Source organism: Ostrea edulis, chromosome 1, assembly GCF_947568905.1.
Source record: "Ostrea edulis chromosome 1, xbOstEdul1.1, whole genome shotgun sequence".
Classification (NCBI taxonomy): domain Eukaryota; kingdom Metazoa; phylum Mollusca; class Bivalvia; order Ostreida; family Ostreidae; genus Ostrea; species Ostrea edulis.
This window is the reverse complement of record NC_079164.1, coordinates 57,975,925-58,003,667: the sequence shown is the minus strand read 5'-3', so window position 1 is coordinate 58,003,667 and position 27,743 is coordinate 57,975,925. Positions and strand designations below refer to the sequence as shown.

Sequence of the window (27,743 nt, the reverse complement as noted above, 5' to 3'; positions counted from 1 at the left end):
GACAGAAGAACATTTGCCATTTTTTTCTAACCACTTTCACACACTTTCATACTCACACTCATACATTTGTTGGTAAGTGCTTGCATTTTTAATATAATTGTAAGAGAAAGCATTGCATAATTGCTAATGGATATTGTAAGCAGACATTTACCGACATATACATATAAAAAAAATTAACATCTTTATTTGTAAACAAAAAATACTCTCGACCACTTTCACACATCTTCCACACTTGTAAACAAAACCTTAACATTGATCCCGAATGTATTTAGTTTGAGTCCCGATGCCGATGACAAAATACAGGCGCGGATTTTAGGGTTGTCTCCGCAAGAATAAACACACTAGCGCCGGCGTTTAAGTTTCTCATTCACATCATCCAAAATGTCGAATTTATGTCTGTTTCCGCTACTATCGATGGCGAACACTTTACCATTGAAGTACCATGCTGAATGAATCCTAGAGTCTTCGTTTAGGTCGCGTATGAGTGTAATATGGGTGTAATATGGTCGTGCATAATGAAGTTTTTCTTCACTCTTTCCTGTGACCGATTCTTTATCACTCTTATTTTTGTCTCTGGGTCACGAAATTTGGCAATTACCGGTCTTGGACCTTCCCTCACTCCACCTGGTACCTGATGAATGGCCACAATATCTGCAGGTGCCAAATCGATATTGACCGACTCTCTGAGGATTTTGTACAAGTCCTCACGCAAGTTTTCTCCCTGTTTTTCCTCCCACCGCAGGAACTTTATGTTACTTTTTTGGGAGTATTGCTGATTTTGATTTGCAAGTCTAATCGCACTGTCTGCTCTACTCTGCAGTAGTTTAAGATTTTCTTTCATACCTCGTAGCTCCCGTGCTTGGTCAGAGAACTTCTCGCGTATCGTCTCAAAGTCAAGGTTGAAGCCGTCTGAGATCTCTCTAATGTGTCCTTTAAATTCTTTCGTATTGTTCTCAAGTTTTTGTTCAAATTCTTTCTTTACATCGACTTTGATTTCTTTTGTGGTGTTTTCTTTCATTTCTGTCAGAATTGTGCTTTTCACGACTGCAATGATTTCCTCTTTCATTTCCTTTTTTATCTCCTCTAGAATAGAGGACACAATGTCTTTGATTTCTATTTTGCTCACCATATTGTCTTTAATTTCCGACAAACTGTCCTGAATCAATTTCAAGTCCATCGAAATATTTAATGTACCTGGATGGGCCCCGCCTGATGGAGAGTGCATATCTGAGCTGTCTGTTCTCTTCTGTTTTTTAGCCGATGCTTTTTCAGACACTGTGGAGCTTCTAACGGCTTGAGGAACACTGTGTAGATTTAACTGCACCAATTTTCTCTCCGGTGTTTTTAGAATTTCCGCCATTGAGTAGTAATCACGATAGACACAAAGATTCACAATATCTTCCAAAAAGTATCCAAAATACTCACATGCGTTTTAAAGTATCACAGTAGTGTCAATCAGATTCCAAATATTTAAAAAATCCGGCTTATGAATGTCAAAAATAGAACAAAATTTTATGAAATAAGCGGAGCTCTTACACCTGTGTCAGTACTACTCCATCACGTGATCCGGTCTCCATTAGGGTGGATACCTGATGGGGATAAATCGGTGATGTGGCTTGATGGCGATGGATTCTCTAATTTGTTTCTAATTTCTTCTGATGTAAGCCGTGGAGATTTTCCTGCTGAAGTGAAGTTAACTCGTTCTGCGTTAGGCTTGTGGTTAGATAGTTCGAATGAGGTTGTTTCTTATACTGTAATAATTTGGATGGCCAATCTTAATTAGTTGTGGACTATTGATATACATCAAATAATCTTGATTAATATAATTGTTTCGTTAGCAAATAGAAATTAATGCATTCGTTAATGCAGCATTGATTATTAGTAGACTTTACATCATTTGTGGTTGATACATTGCCTCATTTAACTTTATAGGTGTTCCCGCTGCAATAGATGCCTGTCCAACTGGTACTTTGAGAAGAATGGGGAGTTATTCTGTAAGCAGGATTATTGGACACTGTATGGAGAGTCCTGTAACAGATGTAACCTGGTTATCACAGGACCACTTATGGTAAACCTTAAAGATAGAACATATGATGTCTAATCCTCATATGCCTGGCTTGATAGAGAATTTGCTTTGTAACCTAGTGGTTGTGAGTTCGAGTTCCGCTTGTGCCATGGCCGCATTAAACCTAAGACGTAAATTTAGGTAGTGATTGCTCCTTTGCTAAACTTGTGTGTAATGCTGAGCTTGTAGACACTCTACAGGCCACATTTTATGCTCGATTTCTTTAATATTTCACATGTAGCTTTGTTATCAAGAGAGGAAAAACCCTATTGATTTTGGGGTCAAAGGTCAAGGTCACTAAAGGACTTCATAGAAAAATATTGTAGACATCCTACAAGCAACGTTATTTGATACAGACCTTGAAGTGTACACTACACCAGTGGAATGGTGAACGAACACTGAACGGTTTGTGAATGAATGATTTTGATAGGGGACCATATGGTCAGTGAAAATGTAGGCGGAGCCTAATCTAAACAGATGTTATTTACCTGGAGTGGCCAGGGTCTACCAAGGTGTTAATTGCTATATCCCATGACACTCAAAGAAATACACAGAGACAGAACATGGTAGAAATCTACCTGTCCATGCTTTTTTTTATAGTTTTGATATACACAGGACCTGTCTCAGGGACCTCTGCAGAGTTTCTGTGGTCATAGTGTTTGAATAATGGTTGTATTCCTAAGGGTAGCTGACACATATTCTACACCCACCCCTCTTTCTCTCTCTGTCATTGACTCAATGAATAATTTCTGTTATAAATATAGAGGTATCATAAATTGATGACATAAATTATTTCAATAAGTTACAAGTTTTAGAAATTGTTGTGTAAATTATTGTTTGATTTCTGATTGTGTAAATAATACAGGTATATAGAGGGGAAAAATTACAATTATATTGAAATTGCATTGTTCAGGGGCCTTTTTAAAAACAATTGAATTACAAGAAAATAGCAGTTGTGCACAGGTCATTGCTATCAAAACTCAGGTATACTGGGCTTCCTCAAGATCTAAAGAATGCCTGTAGATACTGGCTGTTATTGATATCAAAACACCTCTGTGGGGTAGCCCCAGACCACAGTGTCTGCAGATGTCACTCCACCTGAGATCTATTGTTAAATGTTTGATTGGCAGGCAACTTACAATTTGGGGGTGTCAACTTAAAATTGGGTCTTTAGGAACCATTGGGATCACTGGATGTGGGCGGAGCTCATCTTTGGTCATTGTTATTTACCTGGCCAAGAGATCAGGGTGCTGTGTATACTTTTGATGTACACAGGAAGGGTCTCAGGGGGCATCTGCAGTGTTTCTGTGGTCATATAATGTTTAATGTATAATGGTTGTATCCCAATGGCTAGATGACACACAGTCTACACCACCCCCTCTTTCTTTCTTTTACTCTCAGTCATTGGCTCATTGAATGATTTTTTTTATAAATATAGAACTACAGGCTTTCAAGCGGGCCCTTATTTTCCTACAACAGCCCTTATTTTCCGTATTTGAGCTTTAGAATCCTAAAAAAGCCCTATTTTTTTGTTGAAATTCCTACATTTTCAAATTTTGAAAGTTTAAATAAATTTGACATAAAGTAAGTGTTGGAATTTATTAAATTTAGTCTTAGTATACTTTCAGAAAATGATCATAATATGTTGATTAAATGTACATCTCAGAAGACATCTTGATGTATATAACAATTATATTCAGCATTGATTGTTAGCCATGGGAGTCCACCTGAATTATATGATGGTTTGTGCTGAATGCTGAATATGGCTGTTAATGACCACTGGTATGATCCTCTGAGTGGGTAATTTGTTTTTGTATTATTGCTCTTGCAAATGGTGAGTAAAACAGTTTTTCTTTCCTATTGATTTGTAAATTTAACCCTTATTTTTGTCTAAAAAGCCCTAAAAAATCCTTAAAAAGGCCCTTATTTTTTGATAATTTTGCCCTAAAAATGGCCCTTATTTTTTGCAAAATGTCACTTGAAAGCCTGGAACTATCATAAATTGATAATATAGATTATTTCAATAAGTTACAAGTTTTAGAAATTAATGGGCAAATTATTGTTTGATTCTGATTGTGTAATTTATAATAGAAGTATATAGAGGGCCCATACATGCCAACTTTTAAAAATCCCCATGGGGGATTTTGCGCGCGACGACCTTTTTTCAAAGCTCAAAATTCACGACATTTTAGCATGAAAATAAATATTTGTCCTTTCAAATAAAATATCAATCAAATCATTGTTAATGTATCATATATTAACACAACATCAAATGTGTTTGACCATTAACTATATAATATTTTATTAAAATCATCTATTCAGCAAAAAATCTTCTCCAACAAGTCACATACATAATATCAAATAATATTTAAGGTTGCATCCTTTTACACCATACAATAAACATTGGCCGGTCTATATATCAAAATTTAAATTAACCCTCATGAAAATTTTAGTCTGAAATTTTCCTGAAACATTTCTGAAATTTTCCTGAAACATTCCAGAATTGTCTATCTGAATCAAGTCTGAAACAAAAGTCTGAAACATGCCTGTAATTGGAACATTCCAGGCATGTTTCAGACTTGGTGTTTCAGCCAATTGCGAGTGATGTTTCAGCCAAAATTTCAGCAATGTTTCATACAGTTTTCAAACTATAAGTAAGCAAGGTTTCAGAAATATTCAGCAATTATTCAGTGCCGTTTCAGCAATTATTCAGCACTGTTTCAGAAATTATTCAGCACTGTTTCAGAAATTATTCAGCACTGTTTCAGCAAATATTAAGTACTGTTTCAGCAATTATTCAGCACTGTTTCAGCAATTATTCAGTGCTGTTTCAGCAAATATTAAGTACTGTTTCAGCAATTATTCAGTGCTGTTTCAGCAAATATTCAGTGCCGTTTCAGCAATAATACCCCACCTATTCAGCAATGTTACAGCACTTATTCAGCAAGGATATGCTAGCTTTTCATCCTGCAATATACTTTAAAAAATAATCGAGACAAATATATTTCAATTTTTATTTTTCATTCAAAATATCAAGTCTTAAATTGTCTTTTTCAGGCACTACCTTTTTTATAATTTAAATTTCCATTTACTGTTTACTTGGTATTACATCCTACCGGGTCTTCCCACCTCTCTGATTAGAAATAGCTAGCTGTTGTAGGCCTTATAGTCCACTATGAGGTAATCATTCTGATTGTCATATAGATCTATAGGCCTTGTCTGTATCCAACGAATTTTTAGGATAATCCACTTCTTAATTTGCTTGAATCCATCTGAAATTATACTAGCATACATGTACATTGTAAACTTAACAATGTGTTTAATCTTATAAATAATGATCGAAGTTCATATAAATTCATGATCTTAATTAATTCAACATGGAATGCTTCAAATTTATGTGATCGAAAGTTCTGATTTTTACATAGTACAGGCACTTAATTAATAGGACTATTAGGTTAACATTAACACAAAAATTCATACCTCGAACTGCTAACAAAATGGCGTCGAAGATTCAGGCCAGGGAAACCAAGATCTGGAGGTTTTCATGCTTATGCATTCTCCCTCAAGGTATTTACTAAAATCTTTTCTTGGATCCTTTATACAGGAGAGTGGAATCGCATTAAATTCATCTTCACCCACTCATACAACGATGGCGTTATGATTTCAATACATGGCTGTTGATCAAACGAAATTTTTCCCGCGTGCAATACTTCCGTCTGCGATGAATATTAAACTGGTACCCTTATCGACCTCGCCTATTTCGTTTGTAGGTAGCATCGATCAGCGGGGAACCAGTTTACAAATATTTAAAAAAAAATATTGTCAAAAGTATTATAGCTCTTAAAATAAAGGATATATTCCAATATTTCTCCTATAAATTTTTTTTATCGATTTTTTTAATACTTTGTAATTGATTGACAACTTCCGTCAACATCAGAAGAAAACACAGAAGATGGAGGCCGGAGGGGCAGTGCAGTGAGAAGATTCTGCCTTACTTAACATGTAAGTTTCAAAACCAAAATAATATAGGCTTAAATTATGATTGAAAATGACAGTCATATAAATAAATGGCACTTGGTTTCAATTTTGAAGTAGAGGTGACTGTCTAATGAAAGTCGCCGATTTTTTTTGATTTATTTTTTTAAACTTACGATTTTTGTTAGACCTAGGACACCCATGTTTTCTTATGTAACAGTGTGTAAAGATTTCAAGCTAAATGCACAATTGAATTTCACTGCCCACAGTTATAACAAGTAGGGATTACACACGTTGTAATTGTAAAACGACAAAGTTACGACGACCCGAATTTTCTCAACACAATTTCGCAATCTCTTGCTAGTGCCATTCTTCCATACTTTCACAACGTCTCGTAGGTTGAAAAATTCAAAAAAATGCTTAATGCAGTTTTGTATTTGATTCCAATTGCAAAAATATACTATGGTAAAGCAGTTTAAGTATATCTATGACACAAAATGCTCTTGAATTCATACATTGAAATATTACGTCATTAGACCTGAATTACGATTATAAATCAAATATACAGCATGAGTAATACAGCAATAGATACTCAAGAATTTGCTTGAAATGTAGGACTGTGTGATTGTATTGTTATGGAGCCTCTAATTAATATATTCATATATTGTTATTATATTTTTTCAGTAAGTCATTCTTAGGAGAACTTCTTAGTAGATAATAAGCAGGCTGACTCTTTATAAATTGGGAAGAGGAAGGAGTCGGAACTGTACATTCTGGAGGGAGTGGCTTGTGCTGAGTTTTATTTTTTAAGGAAACTTCCATTCAACATGTTCAACAACAGAAAATTTGTGAATTAACCCACTGTAGAGTGCCAAAATCTGTTGCAACAGAATTATAGTTGCAGATTAATCTAATAGATCTGCCTGTGATGACCATGATTGGAACTATATCTTGTTTAGTAAATGGACTTAAATAATGATCAACTCCAAAAAGTATCAAAAACTGTTACAACAGAATTGCTACAGTATAGATGCCTGTGATGACCATGATGATCGAGACTAATATTTTTGATGGAGTGTTAAAGTGTATACACAGACACAAACATGGGCATAGTTAATTTGTTTTGTATTATATAATGTCCATTATGGGTTGATTTCATTGTCATGTCATATATTATGATTATAGTTTAAATAATTTATCTCCAAGGAATTTGTCTTTTCTCAGCATGATAAGTTGTCGCAATATTGCAGAGTTTCAGACAGTTTCAGCAATTTGAATGTTTCAGATGGAATTCAGCAATTTTAATTGATGTTTCAGACTGTCTCAGCAACTTGTCTGAATGTTTCAGTAATTAAGAAATGTTTCAGCAATGCTCAAGGTGTTTCAGCATATGTACTGAAACATTTTCAGCATTGATTCAGCAAGAAACATTTCAGTAAGCAATGTTTCAGTAATTAAGAAATGTTTCAGCAATGCTCAAGGTGTTTCAGCATATATGCTGAAACATGTTCAGCATTGATTCAGCAAGAAAAATTTCAGTAAGCAACGTTTCAGATTTGTTTCAGATATCTTTCAGCAAATTTTCAGCAAAATATTTTCATGAGGGAAAGCACATGCATTTAGGTACGACTGCAAAGGCGATCTTGCTTGTCTGTAAACATGGGCTTGCAGAGACTGGTGGAATAATCTGCATTGCAACCAAAAAAGGAGTGATCTGCCCTGCTATGAAGTTTGCGAACAAAACCTTTGCACCCATGACATCTGAAATAATTACCAGGAAAAAAAACCACATCAAAATATTCCGTTTTACTTGTAAATTAAGGCTACTTGCTAAATAAAAAATTCAGTACAGACTTGTGCGAATTACGCATCACAAAGTATATTTAATGAATACTACACTATAAGACTATATAATACATCGCTATAGACGGATAGATTTGGATAGCCTATATTATTATAGTTGGAAAAAATATATACTTGACGTACCTTATTGCAAATTTTGGATGCTGTCAGCGAGAGGCGGAATGTCCGATTGTTTGGTGGTGACACTAGCATCGTTGTCATTCACGTTTGTGTAAAGGATAGGTCAATTTGAAATCCGTCTTCCCGATTAATTACTATCAAAACATGCTTCGTACTGTCCAATAAACACCCCGACACAGGCAGACCTGAACCCGACACCATGCGACACAGGTAAACAGCAATGGCTGACTATTGTCCCGATTTCTGATTGGCCAGTTCAGAAATGACGCGGGATTTCCAATTCTGGTCATGAGATTTCACGATTATCCCGCTTTCAAACTCGTTTTCAATCGTGAAATCGGAAATTTTGGTCGGAAAAAATTTCAAATCGGGATTTTAGGGTAATTTTGCTTTCCCGATTGGGAAAGCGGGACCGGAGGGTAAAGTCGGGAAGATCCCGCCTAAATCGGGAAAGTTGGCATGTATGAGAGGGGGAAATTACAATTATATCAAAATTGCGTTGTTCAGGGGTCTTTTTAAAAACAATTGAATTTGGAGAAAATAGCAGTTGTGGACATGGTTTGAGGGAAATGAATTGAATTGGACAGGTCAATGCTATCAAAACTCTAGAATACAGGGCTTCCTCAAGATCTAAAGAATGCCTGTAGGTACTGGCTGTTATTGTTATCAAAACACCTCTCTGGGGTAGCTCTACACCACAGTTTCTACAGATGTCACTCCATGTGAGATCTATTGTTAAATGTTTTATTGACAGATAGCTAACAATTTGGGGGTGTTACCTTAAAGTTGGGTCTTTAATGATTTGGTTCTTTTGGTGAGAACAGAACACTTGAAGATTAAGATTGAACAGCTTTGGCCATTAACGGAAAGCTTTGGGTCAAGATTGGAGCGAACCGTTTGGCCTCAATTTCAAATTCTGCATTTCGGACTCTTTGGGCGCTTTTTACATGCAGACACATTGTGCAAAAAAGAGGGAGAAATAGTCTAGTTATTCTAGCAAATCGCCTCAAAGTAATTGCAACAGAAACAATCTCAATGGAATTGAATAAAGAAAAGTGTACTTAACAACATATATAAGATTGAACAAAATCGGACAATGGGAAATATTTCAAATTTAGGCTTGAATGTTTTAGAAAAACAAATACTTTGTGGTGTTAATTATGGCACGCTGTACACTTAAAGGGGAATAACTCAGCTATGAATGTCATTGGAGTTAATGCCTAGACAACCATCAAAGGTAAAAAAAAAAAAATTCAACACCTTAACAATTGAATTGAAAATTGAAAAGGTGATTATTGAAAACCTGTACACAGACACTTGATAAAAAGTCTTATATTTTTAGCCGAGTTTCAACGAAGTTGAACTCGGCTATTGGTTTGGTATAAGGCGGGTGGGTGGGGGGCGGTTGGGCATCAACAATTGGTTTCCGGATGATAACTCGAAAAGTTTACAATCTAATCATATGAAACTTTGATATATTGTTGGGTACCAGGTAAGGAAGACCCCTAATAATTTTGGAGAAAAATGGTCAAAGGTCAAGGTCACAGTGACCGAAAATAGAATGAAAATTTCAGAAAAATTTGGTTTCCGGATGATAACTCAGAAAGTTTAAATCCGAATCAAATAAAACTTTGAGATATTGTTGGGTACCAGGTAAGGAAGGCCCCTATTGATTTTGGAGAAATTAGGTCAAAGGTCAAGGTCACGGTGACCGAATATATAATGAAAATTTCAGAAATATTTTGTTTCCGGATGATAACTCAGAAAGTTTAAATCCGAATCAAATGAAACTTTGATATATTGTTGGGTACCAGGTAAGGAAAACCCCTATTGATTTTGGAGAAAATAGGTCAAAGGTCAAGGTCACAGTGACCGAATATAGAATGAAAATTTCAGAAATATTTGGTTTCCGGATGATAACTCAGTAAGTTTAAATTCGAATCAAATGATACTTAAAGATATAAAAATAGGTCAAAGGTCAAGGTCACAGGGACCGAAAATAAATTTAAAATTCCAAAAAATTTTGGTTTCAGGAGGATAACTTGAAATTTTTTAATTTGAATCTAATGAAACTTGGATATATTGTTGGATATATACCAGCAAAGCAAGGCCCCTATTGATTTTGGAGAAAAAAGGTCAAGGTCACAGTGACCGAAAATAGATTGAAAACTTCAGACAAATATGGTTTCTGGACAGTTTTTAACTCGAAAAGTTAAAAACTGAAATTAGTTCTTCACAATTATAAATATGCCACATCATTCCTGACTTTACAATGTATCCCATGCAACTTGGCTCATGCACCCCTGGGTGCATATATTGATTTTTACCTGAGGCATCAATGACACTCTTCAATATGAAATCAAATAAATCACCAGGATCTGATGGTTTTTCTACCAAGTTTTTCAAAGTCTTTTGGAAACATATCATTGTGTATGTTGTTAGATCTGTTAATTATGGATATAGAAATAATATGTTGTCCATCACACAAAGACATGGGGTAATTACACTGTTACCAAAGGGAGATAAACCAAAACACTATCTAAAAAACTGGCGACCAATTTCATTGCTATAAACACAGTCTATAAAATTGCATCGGGAACTATTGCAGCAAGATTTAAAAAATATTTATACAAAATAATAGACCCAGATCAAACAGGATTCATATCCAACAGGTATATAGGCGAAAATACTAGATTGATATATGATATAATGCATTATACTGAAGAAGATATCCCCAGTCTTTTATTACTTATTGATTTTGAAAAAGCCTTTGATACTTTATCATGGAATTTTATACAAAAAACTTTAAACTTCTTCAACTTTGGTCCTTCCATTAGAACATGTCATTGGGTTAAACTCTTCTACACAAATATAACATCAACAATTAACCAAGGTGGCAACCTTTCTGAAGTCTTTGATATTCAAAGAGGTTGTAGACAAGGGGATCCTTTATCTCCGTTTATATATTTGATATGTGCAGAGATTTTGGCAATAAAAATAAGAACAAATAAAAAAATTAAAAGCATAACGGTTGGTAATGTGGAAATTTTTTCCCCCCCAACTTGCTGATGACATGTCAATTATTATTGATGGTGGTGAAGAAAGTCTTTCAGAAACTCTTAAAACTTTACATGCTTTCTCAGAAATGTCTGGACTACAGTACACGACACGAGTTTTATACACCCCACCGTGGAAAGACCATGGTGGAAAATCCACGGAGATACACCATGTCCTCGGTGTTCCACGGTGTGTGTTATTTGCGAATACACACAGCTGCTAAGAGCTTTGTTCTGGCCACGGGTGCCTTGCGGGAGATGTGAAAATGTGCCGCAGGCCAAATAATCAAGATAAGGGTGGAATTTTAAGAAAAGAAAAAATGTCAATATTTTCCCCCCTGATACTTATATTGTTTTTCAGTATATTGAGCCGATTCCAACGATACCAAACACTATATATTATGTTTTTAAGAAAACCTGGTTTTGACTTTTTTTCTTTTAGTCTTCTTTCTTCATTAAAATATTCTTAAATTCTATGTTTAAATAATGCGTACTTGCAGGCAATTCCTGTTTTGAATGCGAATTAGTATATTCAGTAAATGAAAAACATACATGTACAACATGTGATAGGGATATTTAATAATTACCGAGTGCTCTCTCTCTCTCTCTCTCTCTCTCTCTCTGTGACAAATGCACTGTTTAACATAATTACCTCCATCATATTGTGTTGATATGCATCTTGACAAATATAACTTTATCAATTATAGAAATTAGAGCATTGTCGACGATTAACAAATTGGAATTAATTTATTACGTAATTAATAGAAGCAAAAATACAAACCATCGAATGATTTATTTTTAAAATCCCGAGTTAATTACATTTGACCGAGACTTATGTTCGATGTACTTTGATAGAGGTTTTCATAAAAAAAAAAAAATGTTCATCGGGAGTGTCTGGATAATGCAATGATTTTTGTATAATAAGTATATACCATGCAAATTCCTAGGGTCTTTCTCACAGTTTAACTCAATTACGGTTAGCTAGTTTGGGTTTTGACTTCTCATGAAAAGTGTGAAATATATTGGGTCGGCGCGATATCAGATCTAGTCTAAGATCACGGGTATCTTACGCCGACCCAATATATTTCACACTTTCCGCAAGAAGCTAAGCACTTCTGTTGATTTCAAATACACGGATTAGCTGACTCCCATTGTTCTACTGAGGCGAAAACCCCTTCGAATTTGCATGGAATGTACAAGTTATACACAGGTCATTGTTATAGTCATACATCATAGTACCGCTAACCCGACAAGCATTTTTTAAAATTTTGAATAAGTTATTGAATGACGAAGTATGACCAAACAGCAGATTGAACTTTATAGAGCCCCGTGCTAACATTACTTATATTTTTCAATGTATCAGAAGGGGTATGTTGCCGGTTAAGTTGTGTAAATTTCTTGACAAGCAATAAAATAACAACAAAAATGGTGCTTAAATTGTCCGATTACGAAAACCTTTCAAGTTTTCAAAGTACACCCTCTCCGATTCTACGTGCTTGTAATCAATATTTAAGGATGTAAATCCTTGGTGTCAAATGCAACTAGTTCATGAAAAAAGACTAATATAAATATAAACAGAAATGACTTAACGATTATTTGCTTTTATTCATATACGCTATCTATTATTAAAATCTTTAATTTAATCTTTAGATGCATTAGATAATGAAAGCAAGAGAGAGAGAGAGAGAGAGAGAGAGAGAGAGAGAGAGAGAGCATTGGTAATCATAAAAAAAAAAAAAAAAAAATTTCATCTTTGTTAGCCGAGATTATTCGTGCACGAAGGCACAGTTGACTCAAAACCCATTGCTAGTGGAGATTAGAAGAATTTTACCCCCTTATTATGTTATAACTGACCAAAACCTAGTACGTTTGTTTTACAACTTTCATTCAGAAGACGCGCAAGTTATTGAGTTACTGAATAAACGAGAAAACGTCTGCATTTTTATTTCAATCGTTGTCAACTCTTTACTTTGTATTGTGATATTTCAAGACTACATGTACTCAATTCAATTTATTGGATCTCATCACCATTATGCAATGGTATATAAAAATATAAAGACAAAAAGCTGTTATATATACATTTAATTAGTAAATAATACATGCTTGTAATAAAGTATTTATCAAGTTAGAAAAAAAAACCTAAAAAAAAAACGTGTTATTATTAATGTGAAGTATGGGCATTCTAATGAAATTTTCCTAATGAAAGTACGGAGTTTTCTAAAGGTTTGTTTAAAAGTAAAGATAGTTTTAATATTTATTTGTTTAAGTGATAAAAATTTGATTCTTTGCTCACATTGCTTCACAGTTGAGTACATAATGAAATTCATATCCAATGTAAACATGTACATGTATATAGCTGACCTTAATCACATATTCCTAATTACAATGAAACCCTTACGTAAAAATAAACTATTGCTTATGGTACACATTTCTTTGAATTGCTGTTTATCAAATTGAAATTACTGGCATGTGATTGTCGTTGTTCATGACACTTCTTTTATTTGGTGAATTTGTGCTGCACGTGCCGTGAAACAATGTACCGACGAGTGGTAGGAATAACACAGGTGTTTATATACAGGATGTCGAGAATTTGGGCGTTTCATAAAAAGGTGTGAACGTCTGCAGGGAAGTCTACATACGGATATGAACCGAAAACACCAACGTATCATTAAACAACAATTACAAGAATTGAATGATTTATAGCTAATTTCTAAATAAGTAATGGGGTGAGGGCATGTATGCTGGCCAAGCGAAAAGGTTTTTTGGGAGAATCATTTCGGAAATTATTTCTTTGTTTTATCACACGGAGGTACACAGTGGCATCGACGGAGGTACAGGTGACATCCACGGAGATCCTCCGTGGACTTCAATGTCTAGCTCGCGCGGAAAAATAGGACTTCAAAGGTGCCGACAATTTTAAAGGTCCACCGTGTTTGGGGCAAATTTGTTCCACCGCGTTGCGTGGAACACGCATAAAACTCGTGTCGTGTACTGTATGTAATTATGGCATTTATGTAACTCAAACAGTATGGATTGGCTCAGAAAGATACAGTAACGATGTTCTTATTCCCAACAGTACTACTAAATTTACTTTACTAGGAATACATTTTGATGTCGACTTGCAAAATATACCTAAATTAAATTATAACCCAAAATTAGTAAAAATCAAATCTATGCTAAATCAATGGGGGAAGAGATATTTACAGACCCTGAAACGTGCTACTACACCTTAAAAACGAACTGAACCGTTCCGTGCAAGAAACGAACCGTACCGTTCAAGAAACGTACCATACCGTGCAAAAAACGAACCGTACCGTTCAAGAAACGTACCGTCCCGTTCAAGAAACGAACCGTATCGTTCAAAAAGCGTACCGTACCGTGCAGAAAGCGTGCAGGATAATATTATGCAAACCCCGCCCCCAAAAGCCCGAAAGCGTACCGTACCGTGCAGAAAGCGTGCAATTTATGTCACGTGACCCACTTTTTCAGCCACAGTATATTATTTTCGGAAGGGGGTTATATCGTAAATTAGACAAGTGGAAACCATATGTGCGGATGAAATTGATATTTGTAGCGTTAATGTATTCAATATGTACTTTCCTACATACAGTGTCTGAATCATATGAGAAATTTCTAGACCGATTAGAAAAATTGTCACGTTCTACACTGTAATATTTTCATTACTTTATTAGCAATAATTTTGACATATCTTTTTCTCTTCTACATTGATAACGACCCATATAGATAGATGTAGATTGGCGGATTTATTATATACACTAATAAACAATTTTTAATTACATCGACAGAGAAATAAATAGATACATACATGTGTAAAAGAATGTAAACATGTCAAGTTAAATTGATGCAAAGCATCAAATTGGCCACAAAAAATTATTCATTTCAGCATTTTCAAGTATTTCAACAATATATAGAAAAGGTATATGAAACATTTTTATTGCAAACTATACGCTTGCCTTACTTTTCTGTTAATTTTTTTAAATTCAATTTTCAGTGATCAAAAATAAAGTCAGGGAAATGAAAATCGGACTTCGCGTGATAAAGGATAGGAATATATATGTATTATCATCATTTTATTTGATTCAAAGACAAATGCAACAGATATCTAACATTATTAATTATGAATGACTGAATGCTGACAAAAAAGGACGTACAAACTTCACGTGCAGATATCCTGGATCTTTCATAATGCCAATGATAAATCACAATAAATGTGAAGTGCAGAAAATAATCATTGTGTCATTTGCGACTTTAGTGTATTCAAAACAAAATTCACTTCTTCTTAAAAACTTTTCCAATTTAGGCACTGTAATTTATATCCGGAAACTTAATACGCTTTGTTTTTACACTTACGCACGCCCATGTCGGGGAGCAGTTCATGTAACAACTTTTTATAAAATCGTAAATTAATAAATGTCTGATGAGAAATGAAAAACAAATTGAAACGTAATAACAACCATTAAGACTTGGACTTAAGCAAATTCTAAAAACTTTTATTCCTAACTTTTATGTACGTTATCAATATGGAATTATTCCATCGAAGCAATCAAAAATAACGTCTCATTTCCCCATGTGCACATTCTAACACAACCACAAATCCTGCTGCCGATAATCAAAGAGCCGAATAAGATCAATCGAGTGAAAACAAACTATTGAAATGTGCAATTTATACGAAGTCAAAGCGTTCAGGTCATGCCCACCTCATTAATAAAACGTGCAAACCGTTCACAAAGCGTGCAGCTATTTTTAGCAAACCGTACCGTGCAAGAAGCGAACCGTACCGTTCAAGAAGCGTACCGTACCGTGCAAGAAACGAACCGTACCGTGCAAGAAAAGAACCGTACCGTTCAGAAAACGAACCGTACCGTTCATAAAGCGTACCGTACCGTACCATGCAACTGGTGTAGTAGCACGTTTCAGGGTCTGTAACTCCCATTGGCAAGATAACAGTTATTAAAACATTAGTGTTACCATTGTTGATGTCCATCCCTAACCCATCTATTGCCTATTGTAAAGAATTAGAAAAACTATTTTTCTCCTTTGTGTGGGGTTGTTCAACCCACAGGGTAAAGAAGGATGTAATTGTCAAGAAATATGAGGATGGTGGTCTAAAAATGATAAATCTAAAATCATTTATAGCTTCAATGAAATTGTTTTGGGTAAGACATCTTATCTCTACAAATAGGGGGTTGAGTAATTTCATATCAAATTTTAACCTAAATAAATTCACATCCTGTGGGATTGAATACACTAATCTACTTTTAAAGTCATTAAAAAACAAATTTTGGATAGATGTGTTCAAGGCTTGGATCGAATTACAGTACCCGCAACATTATTCTTGACATTCCTATCATGTTCTATCGTGCGTGTATCCTATCGTATCGTGTTTTGCGTTTATCAGGTTTTCCGTTTTCTATCGTGTTTTGCGTTTATCAGGTCTATCGTGTATTGTGTTTTGCATGTATCTGGTTTTCCGTTTATCATGAAAATTGTTTATCGTGTAGCTTCGGAAATTATCGGGATTGTATATCAAATCTAATGAAAAAGTACGATACTTTTTGAAAGCTTTATTCGTTTTGTTAAAGAACTATTTTTAGGAATCGAGAAAAGACAGTATATTTGAAGGAGAACATAAAGCTGTCGATTTTAAGGCAGAGAAGAGCTATTTGTCTGTCCAGAGAGGGTGAAAATGTATCACAATTTCATTCTAAGTAATATGAAAAGTAGGCAGTGGTTTGCCGAGCAAACCGGGGACAGTAAATCTGAAAGCTCCTTCATGTACAGTTCATAAACATTTGCTTGTCTAGAAACAATTATTTGTAATTTACACTAACAGAGAAATAGGATGTTCCGATTTGAAAGGAGAAATCAGTAAATTACGTTGTTTATTACCTATATTTTAATAAAGGCTCGTTTTCTTCCGATTTTTTTCCACCCGTGTTCTATTTATATACCCACCATTGAACTTGTGCGCGTCTGTGTATCACCCGTGTTTTGACTGCAAACATTTTCAGGGACATTGTATTTGACACATTTAGAAGATTGAGTTTTAAAAGGGTGCAAGGGTGTTGCATCTCCCAAAAGTCTGCCCAACTGGACACGACTCGGCTGTCATCATTGTTGTTTTTTTACTTGTACACTTGTACATGTACCTTTAATCGTACGGATAGATACTGGAAATTAATACCAGGTTTGATGATTATTTGTATTTTTTTTTTTACATACTAAACACAGTTTATTTTAAGCGTTTCAAAATCGTGAATTTAAAAAAGCCGTGTTTTTTTTTTTTTTTTTTTTTTATAGTTTATTTATTTTTGTTATTAAGATATCAATTTAAATACATATGTTCCAATTACTTATGAATATCAATTATCACTCATCGTGTAGAAATATCTAACGTATGAAGATTTGGTGTAATGCAGTGGATCTTTTTTAAAGTGGTCATGATGAAAATAATTGTAATTGTTGAATGACCGGTGAACTTAGAGCTTGATGCAAAATAACCCCCTCCGCGCTACACACAAAATATTCCTTGGTTTATTTCACATTCAAGATAATAGACATTAGAATTAGAGAGCTACTGAAGCATGATATCACTACATTATATTATTAGGTCACCTGAATCATTCAGGTGACCTATTGCTATCTGTTTTTGTCCGTCGTCGTTCGTCGTGCGTTAACATTTGAACATTTTCAGCTTCTTCTCTGAAACCCCTGAACCAATTTCAACCAATTTTGGCATATAGCATCTGTGGGTGGAGTGGAACAAAAATTGTGAAATTCGTGGTCCCTGCCCCCCTGGGGCCTGAGGGGTGGGGCAAAAACCATCAAAATGAGTGTAATTTTAAAAAATCTTCTTCTTTACTCCTGGACATCAAGAAGCCAAACTGTGGGCATAATTATAATGAGCGTTGAGCCCTCTACCAAAATTGTGAAATTCATGGCCCCTGGGGCAAGGGTTCTTGTGTTAGGGTGGGGCTCTATTGGTCATATAGTGAAAATGTAGAAATTTTTTGAAAATCTTCTTCTCTGTCTCTGGGTATTAAGTAGACAAACTAATAGCATGGTAATGATGAGCAAGGATGCCTCTTTATACCCCCTGCAACAAGTTGTGGGGGGGTATACTGGAATCGGGTTGTCCGTCTGTCCGTCCGTCTGTAGACGCAATGGTTTCCGGACTCTAAAGCATTATCCTTTCCACCTACCGTCACCATATCATATATATGGACTACCCATGGGATGAAGATGTTCCCTATCGATTTTGGGGTCAAAAGGTCAAAGGTCAAGCACACTGGACATCGAAGTAGCAATATGGTGTCCGGGCTCTAAAGTGTTATCCTTTCCACCTACAGTCACCATATCATATATATGGACTACCCATGGGATGAAGATGTTCCCTATCGATTTTGGGGTCAAAAGGTCAAAGGTCAAGTGCACTGGACATTGAAGTAGCAATATGGTTTCCGGGCTCTAAAGCGTTATCCTTTCCACCTACAGTCACCATATCATACATATGGACTACCCATGGGATGAAGATGTTCCCTATCGATTTTGGGGTCAAAAGGTCAAAGGTCATGCGCACTGGACATCGAAGTAGCAACACTCAGAAAAGAGGTAGTTTATACCTATTACCAACACCCTTTGGGAGATTGGGGTAAGCGGGGGGTATTCTTAGTGAGCATTGCTCACAGTACCTCTTGTTAAAAATTGTGAAATTCATGGCCCCTGGATCAGGGGTTCTGGTGCTAGGGTGGGGCTCTATAAGTCATATAGTGAAAATGCATTATTTCTTTGAAAATCTTCTTCTCTGTCCTTGGGTATTAAGTAGACAAACCAATAGCATGGTTATGATGAGCAAGGATGCCTCTTTCAAAATTGTGAAATTCATGGCCCCTGGGTCAGGGGTTCTGGTATTAGGGTGGGGCCCTATTGATCATATAGTGAAAATGCATTTTATTTCTTTGAAAATCTTCTCCTCTGCTGCTGGGTATTAAGTAGACAAACTAATAGTATGATAATGATGATCAAGGATGCTTCTTTCAAAACTGAAATTTATGGCCCCTGGGTCAGGGGTTCTGGTGCAAAGGCGGGGCTGACCACATAGCTATTCAATGTTTCTTCCATCCAAAAGTAAAATTCTTATATTTAAACACAAACCTAATTCAAACATTGGAAGGTTGTTACATGATACTCAGGTGACCTATAAGGCCCCTGGGCCTCTTGTTCAAAATGGCCGTCATTGCAGAAAATGGCGGCCAAAAAATCAAGTCCGTTGGATTTCAACCAAATTTAGTTTCTAGGGTATTTTGAGAATCCTGATCTGGCATCAAAAAGCATTTCTGACATGGGGAGGTGTTCGGAGACATTTGTGTTGGCATCCCAACACAGTTATAGCTCGTTATTCTTATTTTCTTCTTCTTCTTCTTCTTATTCCTCTTCTTTCCAGAGAAATTTGTCTGCGCGATTTTATGAAAGTGCTTCGACAGATCCATTTCAAACTTTGTGAGCTAATAGGGGGCCATGAGGAGGGGTGCAATCAACTTTCGAAATTTTCAAAATGGTCGCCGTTTCAAAATGGCGGCCAAAAACGTCAAAAAATCAAGGTTGTCGGATTTCAACCAAATTTTATTTCTAGGGTAATTTGGTGACCCCGAGTTCATTCCCACCATCAAAAATTTTTTTTGAGCCGCCATTTTCAAATTGGACGCCATATACCGAAATATTTCAAACTGTTAAAATCTCTACAACATTTGGGTTCTGGGGTAAATGGAGAGTCCACAGTTCATTTCTAGCATCATTATTCCCTTTCAATCTATTTTCAAATGTTTGAAAATGGCCGCCATTGAAGAAAATGGCGGCCAAAAAACGAGTCCGTCGGATTTCAACCAAATTTAGTTTCTAGGGTTTTTGGAGGATCATGAGTGCATATCTGGCATCAAAAAGCATTTCTGACATAGGGAGGTGTTCGGAAACATTTGTGTTGGCATCCCAACACACTTATAGCTCGTTATTATGTCTCCGAACACAAAGTGTCGGAGAGATATTGTTTTTGCTCCGTTTCTTATTATGTCTCCGAACACAAAGTGTCGGAGATATATTGTTTTTGCTCCGTTTCTTATTATTATTATGTCTCCGAACACAAAGTGTTGGAGACATATTGTTTTTGCTCCGTTTCTTATTATGTCTCCGAACACAAAGTGTCGGAGACATATTGTTTTTGCTCCGTTTCTTATTATGTCTCCGAACACAAAGTGTCGGAGACATATTGTTTTTGCTCCGTTTCTTATTATGTCTCCGAACACAAAGTGGCAGAGACATATTGTTTTTGCTCCGTTTCTTCTTCTTCTTATTATTTTCTTCTTATTCTTATTATTCCTCTTCTTTAGTGAGAAATTTGTCCGACCGATTTTGTGAAAGTGCTTCGACAGATCCACTTCAAACTTTGTGAGCTGATAGGGGGTCACTAGGAGGGGTGCATTCAACTTTTTAAATTTTCAAAATGGCCGCCGTTTCAAGATGGCGGCCAAAAAACGTCAAAAACTCAAGGTTGTCGGATTTCAACCAAATTCTTGTTCTAGGGTAATTTAGTGACCCCAAGTCCATTTCCACCATCAAAATTTTTTTTTGAGCCGCCATTTTAAAAATGGCCGCCATATACCGAAATATTTCAAACTTAAAATATCTACAACATTTGGGTTCTGGGGTAAATGGAGGGTCCACAGTTCATTTCTAGCATCAGTATTCCCTTCCAATCAATTTTCAAATGTTTCAAAATGGCCGCCATGGAAGAAAATGGTGGCCAAAAAACAAGTCCGTCGGATTTCAACCAAAATTAGTTTCTAGGGTTTATGGAGGATCCTGAGTGCATATCTTGCATCAAAAATCATTTCTGACATGGGGAGGTGTTCGGAGACATTTGTGTTGGCATCCCAACACAGTTATAGCTCGTTATTATTTTCTTCTTATTTGTCCTCTTCTTTAGTGAGAAATTTGTCCGCGCGATTATATGAAAGTGCTTCGACCGATCCACTTCAAACTTTGTGAGCTGATATAGGGTCATTAGGAGGGGTACAATCAACTTTTCAAAATGGCCGCCGTTTCAAAATGGCGGCCAAAAAACGTCAAAGACTCAAGTTTGTCGGATTTCAACCAAATTCTATTTTTAGGGTAATTTGGTGACCCCGAGTCCATTTCCACCATCAAATTTCTTTTTGAGCCGCCATTTTCAAAATGGCCGCCATATACCGAAATATTTGAAAGGGTTAAAATCTCTACAATATTTGCATGGGTTCTGGGGTAAATGGAGGGTCCACAATTCATTTCTAACCTCAGTATTTCCTTCCAATCAATTTTCAAATGTTTCAAAATGGCCGCCATTGAACAAAATGGGGGTCAAAAATCAGAACCGTCAGATTTCAACCAAATTTAGTTTATAGGGTTTTTTGAGGATCCTGAGTGCATATTTTTACCTTGACCCCTTTCTTCATTCAAGGTCAAATTAAGAAAAACATGAATAGACCATAACTTTAGAACCCTTTGACATTAAGACTTCAAACTTAGAATATGAGAAAGGTGAATGAGGAAAGGGGGAATCCACTAAAATTTTGACCTTGACCCATTTATAAAGTAAAGGTCAATTTTTTATGTCCAGACTAAAAGCTGACTTGACAACTGTTTGACATTAAAACTTCAAACTTGGAACATGGAGAGATGATATGGAAGAGTGCACCAAAATTTTAGACCTTGACCCCTTTCCTCATTCAAGGTCAAATTAAGAAAAACATGAATTGACCATAACTTTAGAACGCTTTGACATTAAGACTTCAAACTTAGAATGTGAGAAGGGGGAATAAGGAAAGGGGGAATTCCACCAAATTTTTTAACCTTGACCCATTTATAAAGTCAAAGTCAATTTTTTATGTCAAAATATAGTCCAGGCCAAAAGCTGACTTGACAACCGTTTGACATTAAAACTTTAAACTTGGAATATGGAGAGGTTATATGGAAGAGGGGTGCACACCACAAACATTTTTGACCTTCTTCCAGTTACAGTGTCAAGGTCACTCTTTTACATCATGACTATAACCTGAGAACTATTTGACATTAGGATTTCAAACTTACAACTTAGAAAGCAGATATTAAGAGAAGATGTACTGTACCAAAATCTTTGACCTTGACTCATTTCTTCATTCAAGGTCACTCTTTTACATCAAAGTATAGTCAAGACTATAACCTGAGAACCCTTTGACATTAGGATTTCAAACTTACAACATGGAAAGCAGGCATTAAGACAAGATGTACCGCAGTGTACCAAAATTTTTGACCTTGACCCATTTCTTCATTCAATGTCATGTTTAAAAAAAACTTGATGATTTCATAACTAAGATTTGTTTGACATCAAGACTGCAAACTTGTAATATGGAAAGGCAATATTGAGGAGGGGGTGCACATCACCAACATTTTTGACCTTGATCTACTTACATTGTCAAGGTCAGTCTTTTACATCAAAGTATAGTCGAGACCAGAACCTGAGAACCCTTTGACATTAGGTTTTCAAACTTACAACATGGAAGGCAGATTTAAGACAAGATGTACTGTACCAATTTTTTTTTACCTTGACCCATTCCTTGGAAAGCAGATATTAAGATGTTTGCACTCATTATTGTTGCCCTGGTTATTAGACAATCAAACTTTGAAGGGGAGACATCTGTTTTTTTTTGTAAAAAACAATACCCACTAGTTTGTTTTGTAAACAAAGATTGTGGTATGCTATTGTTTACAAAATATTTAAAAGAAATGGATATCGATCTAAGTTTATTATATCTTTCACATTTCAAGTAATTTTGGGTTAAAATGTGTCATCTAAAAGTTAAAATTGGTGACTACGCAAAATTAAGATGCTTTATATTACAAAATCAATATTTCACTTGTTTGTTTGTATACATAAAAAGACTCGAGTCTTTGTTTACATAACACAGATTTAAGGTTAAAATATTGCTTTTATTCTTGCATTCAGAAGGTCAAAAGTTTGTCTGTCAACATTAAATGAGTTATATTTTTAATGTTTAACATCAAAAATGAAAAATATTTCTATAAAAAATCGTGAACCAGCCCATTTAAAAGGGAACTTAAGACCAAATTTAATTATGACATACTGTTTAGAGTCACATTCTCACCAATTTATATTATATAATGCTTTACAAAATATTTTTCGTTTAAGAGATATAAGGCATCGAAGTTATTACATAACGAATGTAAATTTCGCTGACATCAGCAATTGCAATACATTAAAATAAAGAACTTTTCTTCAATAATGGTTTACAAATTCTTTTTACTTTTTGAGATATTTAGAAAATACTTTTGACCCCTCTCGGCCCTTTATTTGAGGGATTGGCCCCCAAAAGAAGATATGGTAGAATAGGTCTCGTCATTATCTACAACTTTTATTATATATGTCTTCACAAATTATTTTTGAATAAAAAGATATTAACGAAAATGTATCGAAAATTCCACCAAAAAATTGTTGCGCATTTTCGAGTCCAGGTGAGCTTCGGCGCCTTTTGCAACAGACCAATCGTAATATGCCCAGTCACATTTACCAAGTCTCCTCTACAATAGCTAAAAATTTGAAGCTGATATCTTTCATAGTTTTCGAGAACACTCCTGGACAAAGTGACCATTTGAAACTTGGAAAAACATCAATATCTTGCGTAATGTGACGTAATCATAATCGGAAAAAAGTGTTGTTAGTTTAAGTGAATATCTACCATCCCTGAAAATTTCACAAGAATTGGTAGATGCATATTCAAGAAATTGAGCACAGAAAATTTGTAAGGATTTAAACAAAACAATAATAGAGAAAAAAAACATTACAATAACAAAAAGGTATTCCGTTGGAAATGGAAGACCTTAATAATAATAAGAAGAAGAAACAGAGTAAAACCAATATGTTCCCAAACTTTGTTTGGGGAGCATAATAATAATTATAATAATAAGAAATAGAGTAAAACCAATATGTTCCCAAACTCCGTATGAAGACGGAGGCGGACCCCAAATATCGTTCTATAATAATTTATTGAAATTGTTAATAAACATAAACAAAAGCACTACAGTTATATAATGAATTTGTTTTGATTGTATGAACTTAAGTTTCCTTTGTACATCACTATCCCCCAGGTCGAATACCGGATCTTTCGTTAGATTGTTTAACAGACACGATGTGTACTGAAGATTTTAAATTTTGGTGCTGATATTCACAATAAAAAAAGTCTTAATTGTTTTTTTGTTTTTTTTTATATTTATTTTTTTTTTTAACATACATACAGTATATATAAATATACATACATTCTGCAAAGAAACTTGTACAAAATGCTTATGAGAAGCTACCAAAGGTATATGTATATATTCTTTTCTGAGAGAGAGAGAGAGAGATGCATACAGTCATTATCTAAAATATTATAGGTACATATATATTGAAATCTATTTTTTTTTAAAGAAAAAAAAATCAAACACTCAATGAAGCAATTGATTCCAGCGGTTCCAGCAGGTGTCAAACAAATCTTTTTCACCATTTTTATATGCAATATGTCTTTGAGTTTCATAAAATGTATTCTTTAAGGATATCGCAACATTTACATTCAGTGTCTTCCCTTTATATCTCATAGTATAGATATAATATTTCAGCCAAAGAACAAGATTATTTTGTATATATTTTTTTTCATCCAAAAATCCAAAAATAAAATAATTTTTTGTTATTGATATTTAAAGATTGGTCTTATGTTCAAAACAAACTTCAAATCTTTAATTGTTTAATTGATGTCCATATCACTTTGATATGTTCAGTGTTAACGTTGATCTGTATAGCATGTGTAAGCGTGTATTACGACAAAATTTCAGTAATCGTCCTCAAGCTGCTTTTAAAATTGTTTAATTATCGTGTCATCTTATGCATAAGTGGACATTTCATTATCACCCCCAAACACCCATGTCTGCATAATTAAATAAAGCTACCAAATCAACAGTTTGGGGCTAATAAGGCGTGATTATTAGCAATGGTCCCATGAAACCCGCGGTAGACCTAACGAAAATGTCCAACAGACCATAGAATTAGCATAACGGGATGGTTGTGTACTTCAGGTGTGAATTCAATGGAGCAAGAAACTTCTTGAACTTCAAGATAACACATGTGTTTTTTGCACTTGGGACCCTAAATCTACTTCGAGATAGGCCAGGTATTCAAGATTTCCGTGTTCGAGATACCAGGGTTTTTTAAATCGTGAATATAGTAAAAACCGCTGGGGTCATTGACTCACTTCGAGACATCCATGGTATTCGACATATTGGTGTTCGAGATACCGAAGTTTACCTGTATATTCATATTATGTACATAAAATTCATCTGTATGGACACTTTCGGGGGAATTTGTGTTTTAGAAACACATTAGAATTTAGCTTAGATGTGCAAAACAGGAAAATTATTATAGATTTTGCAGCCCTTGGGGCTTAAGTGATACTTTTAACTAATACTCAGGTGACTAATAAGGCTTGTGGGCCTCTTGATAGAAATTCTTATGTTATTGAATTTAAAAATTTGCATACCCATGTACACTCAATTACAGGTTGCAGGTGACCACAAGTATCACCCAGAATGTTTCCAGTGTCATAACTGCAATGCCTTCATAGAAGATGGACAAACCTATGCTCTGGTAGAAAGGTCTAGATTGTTCTGGTGAGTGAATTCAGGACTCTGCATTCACCAATTGGTTTGCGTCCGTCGTCGTCCATTTTATAATTTTAAATTGTACATTTTCCTAAACAAGATACCACGATTTACCTTAAATAATTTATTTTAAAATCTTGGAGGGGGGGGGGGGCCTCCCTTAAATCCACCACTGGATACAGTAGGTGTATTTGATTTAACTATATATAGTATGTGCGTGCATGCTATTACAGTGCATGAGGATGACGTTCAGTTACATGTATATACACACTAATTGATGAATAATAATAAGTTTAATAATGTAACTGTATGTATCATCATTTTTCAAAGTGAGTGTGTCGGGGTGGGGGGGTTGACGTTTCAAAATCTTGACAAGACGTTTCAAAATCTTGACAAGAAAAAAAACCGTTCCAGGTTTTTAGCGTGATCTTAAAAATCCTCGGGGGGGGGGGGTTGAGTTAGGTTGAAGTCTTTACCTATGACTGCCTTTAAATTACTTCCTGAAATCGGAGGGAGGGGTGTTGGTTGATACTTTGCTAAACAGTACTTATAGCTTTTGTTGACAAACATTTTATAACTAAAATGCATACATGATTTAAAAATATCAGTGAACATTAGAACTTTGCAGTATCAACAACCCGATAACAGTAGACACTCGGTCCGGTACTCTTTCCGTCCAGTAGTGTGAGTACTCTAGGTAAATGTAAGGTAACTTATGCACCCTTTTCACAGATAACCAAATGCAGTAAAATTTTAATCGGTAGTACGGAACTTTCGAAACATCGGTATTGATTCCCTTCAATTTTAAAAATAAATAAATAATGATAAAACACATACATGTATACACAATTGACAATCTACAAAATTACTAATTTGACAACGAAATCACTTCATTCAAGCAATTAAAAATCGCCCATGGAATATAGATTCTGACAGTTTAAAGTATCAATATTTTATTAGTATTTGTAAACGTGTTATTTTCAAGAATTAAATTTTATCCCCCGTGTGACACCGTGAAAACACGTACACCATGAAACACTACGTTACACGGAGGACTCTCTGATGCAAGGTTGGCACAGAAATAGCAACTTCAAAGGCACCGACTTTTTTAGGCTCACACTAAAGCGTGGTCGACGGGCCTCCATGTTTTTCGGGGAATAGTCATGGCCGGAACTGTATGTCGTATACATAAGTTTTGGACTCCAATATTAGAAGCATTAAAGAAAAAACAGATGAGAAATAATTGGATTTTCTATATCTTTTAACAAGCAAGTAAAATCAGAAACCACCCCCTTTAAAAAGCAAAACAAAACAATATCCTTTCCCTAATATAAACAATTTTTTCCTCGCTCCGATCAACAGCTGTTCTGCATTTGTTTCCATCGTAAATATAATGTAAACACGTAAAAGATCATGTTGCGATTTCATCTTCGGACTCATTATTTATAGATATAAATAACTTTCACACGCAATAACTGCCACAAATTGGATCATGGAGGAAGATATTTAGGCTCTCATTATGTATGCAAAATTTGAAAGTGGTTAGTATATGTGAAAATATTTAGTTTAGTCAAAGTTTACAGATATAACATTGAAAATAAGCGGATTTCACCCAACGCTCTCCTGTTTGGCGTGGTTTTGTGATGTCACTATCAAATATTACGTCATTTTAATAAGAGTTGATATTAGCTATGGTCCTCGTATAAACAAAACATAAGGGATATAAACAAAAAATACCGTAGTTGAAAAATCGTCAATTTTCTTGGCCATATACGGCCAATACCGTACCTTGTTCTTTGTATTTACTTCCTTTGGACAGCTTTATGAATTTGCATTAAATTTTGATAAAAGTAGATATGATTCAAACTTTATTTTTAAACATTTCAGAAATATCTTAATCTTTTGAGATGAATTTTTCTTCTCGTTTG

At 35.1% G+C, this 27,743-nt stretch overlaps 1 protein-coding gene and 2 long non-coding RNA genes across 6 annotated transcripts in view; 2 read left to right on the top strand and 1 right to left on the bottom strand.

Moving 5' to 3' along the window:
• The window catches only part of LOC125664639 (LIM domain kinase 1-like), a 231,804-nt gene that overhangs the window by 41,093 nt on the left and 162,968 nt on the right, over window positions 1-27,743 (top strand). For all 4 annotated transcript variants that reach the window (XM_048897478.2, XM_056154636.1, XM_056154629.1 and 1 more), the window contains 2 exons: window positions 1,933-2,068; window positions 25,715-25,824. In XM_048897478.2, the coding sequence (XP_048753435.1) occupies window positions 1,933-2,068; window positions 25,715-25,824 (246 nt within the window). The remainder of the gene's footprint in view (window positions 1-1,932; window positions 2,069-25,714; window positions 25,825-27,743) is intronic.
• Window positions 5,066-5,684, bottom strand: LOC125662780 (uncharacterized). Its single transcript, XR_007365518.2, has 2 exons — window positions 5,546-5,684; window positions 5,066-5,337 (listed from the first exon to the last, which is right to left on the bottom strand). It is a non-coding gene; the product is annotated as an uncharacterized LOC125662780 (long non-coding RNA).
• On the top strand, window positions 5,796-7,249 carry LOC125646023 (uncharacterized). The gene is made up of 2 exons (XR_007359549.2): window positions 5,796-6,067; window positions 6,725-7,249. It is a non-coding gene; the product is annotated as an uncharacterized LOC125646023 (long non-coding RNA).